Raw genomic sequence first — 11,647 nt, forward strand, 5'->3', positions numbered from 1 at the left:
TCTATCTGTCTCTCTATCTGTCTATCCATCATCTATCTGTCTGTCTATCCATCATCTATCTGTCTGTCTATCTGTCTATCTATCCATCATCTATCTGTCTGTCTATCTGTCTGTCTGTCTATCCATCATCTATCTGTCTGTCTGTATATCTATCCATCATCTATCTGTCTGTCTATCCATCATCTATCTGTCTCTCTATGTCTATCTATCCATCATCTATCTGTTTTTCTGTCTATCTATCCATCATCTATCTGTCTCTCTATCTGTCTATCTATCATCTATCTGTCTGTCTATCTATCATCTATCTCTCTGTCTATCTGTCTGTCTGTCTATCCATCATCTATCTATCTATCTGTCTGTCTGTCTGTCTATCTATCCATCATCTATCTGTCTGTCTATCCATCATCTATCTGTCTGTCTATCTGTCAATCTATCCATCATCTATCTGTCTCTCTGTCTATCTATCCATCATCTATCTGTCTCTCTATCTGTCTATCTATCATCTATCTGTCTATCTATCATCTATCTGTCTGTCTATCTGTCTATCCATCATCTATCTTCCTGCATGTCTGTCTGTCTATCCATCATCTATCTGTCTGTCTGTCTGTCTATCCATCATCTATCTGTCTGTCTGTCTATCTATCTGTCTATCTATCCATCATCTATCTGTCTCTCTATCTATCTATCCATCATCTATCTGTCTGTCTATCCATCATCTATCTATCTATCTGTCTGTCTGTCTGTCTATCCATCATCTATCTGTCTCTCTATCTATCTATCCATCATCTATCTGTCTGTCTGTCTATCTATCATCTATATGTCTGTCTATCTATCATCTGTCTGTCTGTCTATCTATCCATCATCTGTCTGTCTATCTATCTATCTATCTATCTATCTATCTATCATCTATCTATCTGTCTGTCTATCTGTCTATCTATCCATCATCTATCTGTCTCTCTATCTGTCTATCTATCCATCATCTATCTGTCTCTCTATCTGTCTATCCATCATCTATCTGTCTGTCTATCTATCATCTGTCTGTCTGTCTATCTATCCATCATCTGTCTGTCTATCTATCTATCTATCTATCTATCATCTATCTGTCTGTCTATCTATCATCTGTCTGTCTGTCTATCTATCATCTGTCTGTCTGTCTGTCTATCTATCCATCATCTATATGTCTGTCTATCTATCATCTGTCTGTCTGTCTATCTATCCATCATCTGTCTGTCTATCTATCTATCTATCTATCTATCTATCTGTCTATCTGTCTATCTATCCATCATCTATCTGTCTCTCTATCTGTCTATCTATCCATCATCTATCTGTCTGTCTATCTATCATATTTCTGTCTGTCTATCTGTCTATCATCTATCTGTCTGTCTATCTATCTATCATCTATCTGTCTGTCTATCTGTCTATCTATCTATCCATCATCTATCTGTCTGTCTATCTGTCTATCTATCTATCCATCATCTATCTGTCTCTCTATCTGTCTACCTATCCATCATCTATCTGTCTGTCTGTCTATCTATCTATCCATCATCTATCTGTATGTCTATCTGTCTGTCTATCTATAATCTCTCTGTCTGTCTATTTATCCATCCATCATCTATCTATCTATCTATCCATCATCTGTCAGATCTGTGATCATCTGTCTGTCTGGCTATCTATCTATCCAGCATCTATCTGTCTGTCTATCTGTCTATATATCCATCATCTATCTGTCTCTCTATCTATCTATCTATCTATCTATCTATCTATCTATCTATCTATCCATCATCTATCTGTCTGTCTATCTATCATATGTATGTCTGTCTATCTGTCTTTCTATCTATAATCTCTCTGTCTGTCTATCTATCATATATCAGTCTGTCTGTCTATCTATCCATCATCTATCTGTCTGTCTATCCATCCATCATCTGTCTGTCTGTGTCTTTGTCTATCTATCTATCTATCTATCTATCCATCCATCATCTATCTGTCAATCTATCCATCATCTATCTGTCTATCTATCATCTGTCTGTCAGTCTGTCTGTCTATCCATCTATCATCTGTCAGTCTGTCTGTCTATCCATCTATCTATCTGTAACCCCTCCACCCGGGTCCTACTCGCCCCGTTCTGTGCGGGCCTCGAACCCGGGTCTCCGGCGTGAGAGTCAGACGCTCTAACAAGGAGGCTAAAGACTGCAGCGTCTGTCACTAGAGCGCCTGAGATCAGAGGAGTGAGGTTTACTCGCACAGAGACTACTAGCTGGCCTCCGTTACAAATCTATCTATCTATCTATCCATCATCTGTCTGTCTATCTCTCTATCTATCCATCTATCTATCTGTCTATCTATCTATCCATCTATCTACATTTACATTTACATTTACATTTATTCATTTAGCTGACGCTTTTATCCAAAGCGACTTACAATTGCTATACATGTCAGAGGTCGCACGCCTCTGGAGCAACTAGGGGTTAAGTGTCTTGCTCAGGGACACATTGGTGTCTCACAGTGGATTCGAACCCGGGTCTCTCACACCAAAGGCTTGTGTCTTATCCACTGCGCCATCACCACCCCCATCACCACCCCCATCACCACCCCCATCACCACCCCCTATCTATCTATCTGTCTGTCTGTCTATCTATCTATCTGTATCTATCTGTCTGTCTATCTGTCTGTCTATCTGTCTATCTATCTACTGTATCTATCTATCTATCTATCTATCTATCTATCTATCTATCATCTGTCTGTTTGTCTACCTATCTATCCATCATTTTTAATAGATCTATCTATCTATTTTAGCTATAGGTTATAGGTTAGCTATACGTTAGGGTCTTTCCCACATTTAAGCAAAGGTTCTTGATGTGTTTGTTTATCACATCTTTTTTATTTTTATTTTATTTTAGAAATTCAACTTTTTAATGTGAAACTACTGTGGGAAGTAATAAAAAGGTCATTTTGCAATTTGCGTCAAGTTTGCGTCAAGTGTTGCGGTCGATTAACTGTCGAAATACATAAAGGCACATTTTCCTTCTATGGAAATATTGAGCATTACCTTTTAAGGTAAACTAAATTGTCCTCTCAATCTCTTTCTGTCATCTCGCCTCAGACACTTTTCCACTGCATCAAATTATTTTTGTATGCTAATATTGCATATGAGTTTGGGACAATCTATCTTCTATCTATCTATCTATCTATCTATCTATCTATCTATCTATCTATCTATCTATCTATCTATCTATCTATCATCAGTCTGCCTATCTATCTATCTATCTATCTATCTATCTATCTATCTATCTATCTATCTATCTATCAATCATCAGTCTGTCTGTCTATCTACCTCTCTATCTATCATTTGTCTGTCCATCCACCATTTATCTGTCTGTCTATCTATCTATCTGTCTATCACCAGTTAATATGAAATACGTTTGAAATAAAGTGTCATGAGACCATAAAATTAATTTTATAGCATTTTTCTGGTTATTGTAGATTTGCCTGCAGTTTTTTAATGCATGCATATTTTAACCTCATATTAATCAATAAACAAAAAAAATAGTTATATTATTGAGATATTATTGACTAATATACTGTATACACACACACACACATATATATATATATATATATATATATATATATATATATATATATATATATATATAACAGACAAATGTGATTGAAAATTATATATATCTAGGAAAAATCTATGTATATATTTGTAAAATGATCAGGTTCTAAAAGTCTTGCATGTAAATAAACATCATCATTCCAGACTCTTATAATATAATATCTAAAAGTGTAATTTTTTTGTGTGAATCATTGCTTCTCATGTCGCTTGCGTTTTACACCATCAGCCACAGATAACACTGATCTGTATCTCAACATCTGTAAAGTCAGCATGAAACAAACAACATTCATAAGCTCCTCTGGAAAGTGGCAAGGTGCCAAAACAAAGAATATTCAACAAGAAGGGGAAAAAGTAGGACGGGATTTGATCGTATCCATCAGAAATGGATTGAATGGAGACGGGTTAAAAATCCCCGGTGACATAAAAGGAGCATTTATTAAAGACGTAAACTGGGTCAGTTTTGATTTTATGTTCATTTCCAGGCTTACACAGAATCTGTGTCTGCAGAAATCCTGTCTTTCATTCATAAAATTCTACATATAATTTTCTTTATGGAATATAACATATATGGGGGGGGGGGGGGGGGTAACATTCTAATTTTCCAGTGTTGTTAGCCACATAATGTTTATTTTAGGGTAATCGCTTTAGTGCCTGGTTACAAATCATACAAAATCATTTTATTATAGAAGACGTTTGTACTACGTTATAACGAGTCATTAATGTATTTTAAATTATACGTTTCATATACTAGTATTTTACCGATGCTATCGATTGTGAAATTAAACATTTCTCGTTGTTAGTGTGTTTTTTAGTTAGCTTAGCATACAGCTAACGTTATCCGATGATCTAAGCTAACTAAAAAACACACTAACAACGAGAAATGTTTAATTTCACAATCAATAGCTTCGGTTAAATACTAGTATATGAAACTTATAATTTAAAATACATTAATGACTTGTTATAACGTAGTACAAACGTCTTCTATAATAAAATGATTTTGTATGATTTGTAACCAGGCACTAAAGCGATTACCCATAAAACGTGCTTTGAACCAATCGGATTGGTTGGGTCCTAAGCCCGGACTCATCACACCAAAGTGACCGGATTATTCACCACACCGGCTCAACATCCTGTTGACCCAACCCTAATAACAGCTAATATGATTGGTATACCTGCAGCTACCAAAAACATAAAGCCCTCACCGCTCTATTTAAAGACCTGTGGTGAAAATCATTTTTTTGCTTTGTTTATGTGTCTGTGGTGTTTTATTATGCTGTAAGACAAACCATGGCAAACAGGAAAATGGTAACATTAGCAACACATTATTATTTTTATAACGTAGTCAAGCAAAAGGCTTATCATATTAATTACTGGACTACCTTGTAACCAATCAGATCAACGTGTGATCGTCAACGAGTGGATCTCTGAGCTGAGTGAGTGAGTGGAGGCGGGGCTCATTTGCATATTGATAGAACCGCATATAGGCTACTAAATAAGGAAAGGGTGTTGAGTTATACATTCAAGATATTTTAAGCCATGAAGGCATTATTTTCAAGGAAAAAAACATTTAAATATGTCATTTTGGTGATCAAAGATGAGTTTTAAGGGATACAATTATTGACTACAGGGGACTTTAATAAACTTTATAAATATTATTAATAAAAAATCTCCTCCAGTCCTTCTGTCGTCTGATGGATATGGTTTTTAGCAAGTAAAAGTCTTTTAGTATAATTGTACAAACGTCCAACTTCAGCTCGTGCTTCAAATCATCTGTTTGCTGTGTAATCTTTACTGGTTTTATTAAGTAAATAATAGCATAAATTAATATTGTTAGTAATATTTCAAGATGAACACGTTCTGGACTGAAGCAATTTAGTTTTACTTGATTTTATTTTATTATTATTTTTAAATCATGTTTACACATGAGTATCAAATATGATCATCAGGTTTATTTGTTCATCTCTCAATCATCATTGTATTGCAAAACATAAAACTACAGAGCTCTGATCATAAAACTAAGCATTTAAATATCATCTTAAGACATTATTGAGAGATATAGAGACAACAGATCTGCATTTTATGTAAGTTTCTGCAAAGATCTCTGATTTACATTACAAGCTTCAGAATTTCATCTTTTTGTCTTTATAAATATCAGCAGATCCACCAAAGTTTGTGTTTTTCCTCTCCTCACTATATCATACTATAAGAGCCATACATGTGTCAAAAACATAGATATAATATAATATAACTTTTTTTTTTTTTTCTAAAGGTTTAATCAAAAAATAAATGTGAAAATGTTTCTGCATATTCCGTTGCTCCTCATTCTCGACACGGACGGATTTTCGTCATCAGAAAACACAGATCTGTATCAGTGAACTTTTGCATGTTTTATGTATGTCATGATATGGATGCCACCACTAGACCCCCTCCCACACACTCACACATAAACCCACACACCCTTTGTGCTTTCCAGGTTGAGGGAAACCATTCAGATCTAGACATGACTGACGGAGGAAAGTTTCGAATCATATCGTTTTCACCTCGAGCACAAATTACTTCCATGATCCTGGTGAAGGGAGGAATCCCCAGCGTGAACCTGTCCTGTCCGGGGGTCACGAGGGCCTTCCCCTGTCGCGGTGACACTATGGTATGACACACACCACTTCCTGTTGAGCGAGGCCTGTGATTGGCTGGCGGAGGGGTTCTTTCAGAGGCCCATTGTGAGCTCATTTCCTGTTCTATGATGTTGAGTGATCGCGTCTCTCAAAGTGTGTCGTGACACTGCGGAACTGAAGCCACAAGCCGTGATGCTTTAGTATCATTGAGATTCTGTTACACTGAAAATGATTTTCACTTTACCAGTGGGAAATTTCACAAATAATTTTTAATTTAGAAATTTCACACTGAAGTAATACACTGAATTAAACATAAATGAAACTTTAGTTTCGGGTCCAATTCTCACTATTAACTAACTATTAACTGTGACTTTCTCCACAGTAAACTCCTAATTTACTGCTTATTAACAGTTAGTAAGGTTGTTAAGTTTAGGTATTGGGTGGATTAAGGGATGAATATGCAGAATAAGGAATTAATATGTGCTTTATTAGTACTAATAAACAGTCAATATCCTAGTAATATGCATGCTAATAAGCAACTAGTGAATGAGAATTGGACCCAAAACTAAAGTGTTACCCAGCAATTTCTTGCAAAACATTTTTAAAGTGTTTCTTCTTATTAATATTAATTTTAGTACCGTCATATTGTATATATTTTTTATTTTACTCAAAGTGTGAGTTTTGGTCATTTTTAGTAGTTTTTGTTTTGTTTTTATAGTTTTCATTATTTTTATTTCAGTTTTTAGAACATCGAGTTAAACTAAATGAAACTGAGAAATGATTTGCAATGTTTTTTTTAATATATATATATATTTAATTTACGAAAATGTGTGTTTTTTACTTTTACGGTTTTAATTTTAGTTAGCGATATGTCCGGTAATTTAACCCCTTCAGGGTTTGAGTGTAAATATTTCATTTCCAGGGTTATTCTTATCTCATAAGATGAAAAATACATTAAACTTCCTGTTTTTGTCTATAATCAATATGGTTTGTGTGGGAAGCCGCAAAGTAAAAAGCACCTTTGTCATATCCACTTGTGCTTGATGATGCCGCACCTATAGCCGCTCGCACACACACACACACATGTTTCTGATGCTGATTCAGAATGAGAAGAGGAACTGACAGCATTTTGTAGTTTCCTGCCAAGTGTGCAGAAAGTCTGGGTCAGGTTCACACACACACACTGCATCCGTACACCCCCGCGCACGCGCCTCTCGATTACATCTTTGTCAACTGACGAAGGCCAGTGGAAAAGAAAAACTAAATTACTCATTGTAAAAATCGACTTTCCAATCTCCACAGAGAAGCGGTTTTCCTGCGTCCTCAAGGATTCTTATATAAAGGTGATTGTGTACCTGTTGACAGTATGAAGGACATCAATCCAACTAGCTTTAGAGAAGAAACTGTGCATCTTAAACATGAAGGCGTCTGTGTGTGTTCTGTTCGCAGTGGCGTGTTGGCTCGTTTCGCAGGCTGACGAGTCGCCGATGATACTCACGCTCGGCAAAGTCATGAATGACCTTGAGAAGATTAAGAAAGCAATGGTAAGTTGATTTCGAAACATCTACGGCTGGGATCTGCTCCGTTAATTTTACACGTTTTTTAAATCTTGATTTTTTTTCTTCTTTTTTTTAAAAAAAAGGTCAAAAGCCCAACTTCGATCAACTCACCCATCACCAATGAACTGAAGGTAAGCAACTCGTTTTCTTCTCTTCTGCTCCATTTTCATGTCTGGAAGAGCACATAATTAGGGTTCTCGTTTTCGAAGCGGTTTCTGCATGACTCAGTGATTCGACCCTGCTGTGATATAAAGACGCTTCTGTGATTACAGCCCACCTTAAACTCAGCGGGTTTCACTTCAATACAGACTAATTGATTTTCAAATGCGCTCAGAACGTGTGGGTTGATGAACAACATTTCAATGAATCCAGTTTGCTGAGCTGAAATCAAGACAGAAATAACAACTTTTAGTCATGCTTTTCTTGGCAAACACCCTCTCGATGTGTAATCGCTTCTTTTTTAGATTAGAGTCGGTCAGGAGAAAGTTTGCTTCATTTAGGAGAAATCTGATGAGTAATTTATGACATTTAGAGTAGAGCTAATATGCTAAAACAGATTTGGGTAACACTTTATTTTACAGTGTCCTTGTTAGTTACCATAGTAATAACAGTAAATTATGCAAAATTACATGCAATTAACCCTCAACCAAATCCTAATCCTACCCTAACCCTATAGTAAGTACATGTAGTTGATTAATATTACTCAGTACTTAAATATATAATTACACTGTAACAATGACACCTTAAAATAAAGTGTAATCCAGATTTGTCCTGTTTCACAGTTAAACCTGCTGCAGTTCTTACAATGGGGTTCTAAATAGAACTTTAGGGTTCTAAATAGAACTTTAGAACTGCTTTAATGATTGCATAATACTTTAATTTTTTCCCTTGGGATTATGTTTACGAGCTGCTTAGTTTATGAAATGTAATTAAAATAAAAAAATATCACAAAATTATTAGTTTTGAACCCCTGAACCCCTAAAAAGCTTCTGTAAGTGTAGCGCCTGATGGAACCCCTTGAAGGTTCCATTTAGAACTTTTCTTCTTCTGCTGGTGTTTATTATTATTATTGTATGCATTTTTTACAGTAACATTTGTTTCATAATGACTTCTTAATGAAAGTTGCAGTTTCTGTGCACTCTCAAGCAGAAAACGCTCTCTGGGTTCAGTGTGGAAAGAAAGAGTTTCCTCATAGTTTCTGTGAAAACTGCTTAATGAGCAGAAGGGAAATTTGAAGTCAAGATGTATAGATGTCTGCATGCAATAATGACAGGAAGAGAGGAAGAGAGAGAGAGAGAGAGAGAGAGAGAGAGAGTCATTGTTGGGTAGTTTCAGAAAACAGATTCGATTCCTTGACCCGTGTATCGAGAGGCTTTCATATGGGGTTTGCCTAAAAATCCACTGCATCTGAACTCATTAATAAGTAAAAAAAAAAATGAAAGAAAGTGCATGTGTTAAACGGTTGTCTTTGCTTCTTTGGACAGGACTGCTGCATTGCATCTGCACTGGAATCTTTCAGGCACAACTTGACCCGCCTGTCGGTCACCGATGCAAAACTTAAAAAGGTCCCGGCGAAAATCTCCAGGGAGCTTGGCAAAAAAATCATCGTGAGTGTGTGTTTATTACGCCTTCTGCTCATTGTCCTTGTTTTAAACACTTAGAAATGAGAAATGCTGATTTATTTATTCATTCATTGTTCTTTATTTTCACAGTTGAACGGGTTGCCCATTTGCAAACCAGAAGAGACACAGGTGAGAAACAAAGCAACACATGGAAATGAACATTTTCTACACTCTTAAAAATAAAAGTCCTTATTGGCGTCGATGGTTCCATGAAGAACCGTTAACATCCATGGAAACTTTCCATTCCACCAAAGCTTCGTTAAAGTGGAAAAATTATCTTCCCTCTAATAAAAAGGGTTTCCTGTAAGAACTGCTCACTGAAATGTTCTTTGGAGAGAATAAAAAACACCCTTTTGGAACCTTTATTTTTGAGTGTTTACATGGTAAAAATGAAACATGATTGCATGCAGTTCTGACGTGTACAATGTTCTGTTTCAGAAAGCTCAGTGCGAATCATCGTACAGAGAGGTTAACAGCCAAACGTTTATGCAGAACTTTCAAACTCTTCTGCAAAAGGTGAGTTCAAGACAATCACATCTTCTTATAGACATCTAAGTTAACGGTAACACTTTATTTTACAGTGTCCTTGTTACATGTACTTACCATAGCAATAACAGTAAGTTATGCATAATAATACATGCAACTAACAAACCCTAACCCTACAGTAAGTACATGTAGTTGCTTAATATTACTCAGTACTTAATATATAATTACACTGTAACAATGACACCTTAAAATAAAGTGTAACCCACTTTACATTAGTTAACATGAACTAAGAATGAACAATACTTCTACAGCATTTATTAATCTTAGTCAATATTACTTTCAACATTTACTAATACGTTATTAAAATCAAAGGTTGCATTGGTGAACATTAGTTAATGCACTGTGAACTAACATGAACAGCTGTATTTTTATAAACTAACATTAAAAAAGGTTAATAAATACTGTAACAAATACTATTGCTCATGGTTAGTTCATGTTAGTTAATACATTAACTAATGTTACCAAGTTAGTATTGCTGAATCAACCCAAATACATTCGTTTATACCAAGAAAATGAAGGTAACAGTTGCAGGGGTTTGTGAGATTGGTGTCCACTGTTCGTAGGAATGGAAAAGATCCTCAAAAAGCACAAACAGAATAACAAGCACTGTGTAACGACCTACTTTCCTTTTTCTAGATCTATGCCAGCCAGGCGTAGAGACGAGAGGAGTGAAGAGCCTTCATGACACTACCCACGGCAGAGAAGAGTCTGCTCCTGCTATCCTATTTATTGATTATTTATTGAGGATTTTATTGTTTATTTGAGCTGGGAGATCTGTGAAAGGACTGTTCGTGTCATTGACGGGTGTTTTAGGAACAAGGGCGGCCTATTGTTGTCAACTTTAACCCTTTTGTAAAAAGGGTTACAATGTAAAATGTTGTCTTTGCTTTACCGCGACCTTGTGGTGAGATCTCAGCACTGCTGTCCTGTTCCTTGAAAGAACCCGTTGGGTGTTTCCCTGCTGAAGATTAAGCCTTACGCAACAAAAACCAGAGCTTACCATTAGATCTTTCACTTTATTAAGTATGCTTCTTAATCTTTGTCAGGAAAACCACTCATTTAGATCATATGTTACCAACGTAAAGCAGATGAAAAGCAGATGCACACTTATTATGTCTCACAATGAGATGCATGTATTTTTTGGATGATATTTATTTGACATTAAAATATTTCTTTATGTTTACATCATGGCTGTGATCGTTATTTGGTGGACATTGAATTCTCTCTATTTCAGAAGTGTTTAGGACCTAAAAACACATGGAAATTAGTTCAAGCTACTAAAGCTCCTGGATTATTTCCAGCAACATTTCACGCTGTTTTTGTGTGAAATTGACATACACTACCAGTTAAAGTTCGCAAATAAGCAGAAGTCTTTATCAAAATGTTTCATGAGCACCACAGATAGTCTCTCATGATTCATATTGCACCCTTGATTTAGTACAAACTGCATTTAAAAGGCATTTATCTTGTAAACTTCCCTTGGTGTGAATCATTTTGATTATTTATTTATTTATTTAATTCATTTCAGGATAATTTTGTATTTATTTCAGAATTTCAGTCAACTTTAACATATATTGTAAGCTTGTTGTGTATATTGACTAATCGTAAGCTTGTACAGAAATGGTGTCAAAAACGTAAAAAAAAATTTTTACTGAAAAAATAACGTTTTTTCGTTAAACGTCATTA

At 35.6% G+C, this 11,647-nt stretch overlaps 1 protein-coding gene across 2 annotated transcripts; it reads left to right on the plus strand.

The window, feature by feature from the left end:
• The first annotated feature begins 7,384 nt into the window (after window positions 1-7,384).
• il21 (interleukin 21) lies at window positions 7,385-11,144 on the plus strand. Of its 2 annotated transcripts, XM_079892114.1 has the most exons (7): window positions 7,385-7,577; window positions 7,684-7,778; window positions 7,877-7,924; window positions 9,278-9,400; window positions 9,506-9,544; window positions 9,854-9,931; window positions 10,598-11,144. In XM_079892114.1, exons 2-7 carry the CDS (start codon window positions 7,722-7,724, stop codon window positions 10,616-10,618), a joined length of 366 nt encoding a protein of 121 aa, XP_079748240.1. In that variant the 5' UTR covers window positions 7,385-7,577; window positions 7,684-7,721; the 3' UTR covers window positions 10,619-11,144. The 2 variants fall into 2 exon arrangements, with proteins under 2 accessions (XP_079748240.1, XP_079748239.1); XM_079892113.1 differs by lacking the exon at window positions 7,385-7,577 and having other exon boundaries at window positions 7,586-7,778; window positions 10,598-11,143.
• The last annotated feature ends 503 nt before the right edge of the window (window positions 11,145-11,647 follow it).

This window comes from Squalius cephalus (assembly GCF_949319135.1).
Source record: "Squalius cephalus genome assembly, chromosome: 14".
In the NCBI taxonomy this organism is placed as follows: Eukaryota; Metazoa; Chordata; class Actinopteri; order Cypriniformes; family Leuciscidae; genus Squalius; species Squalius cephalus.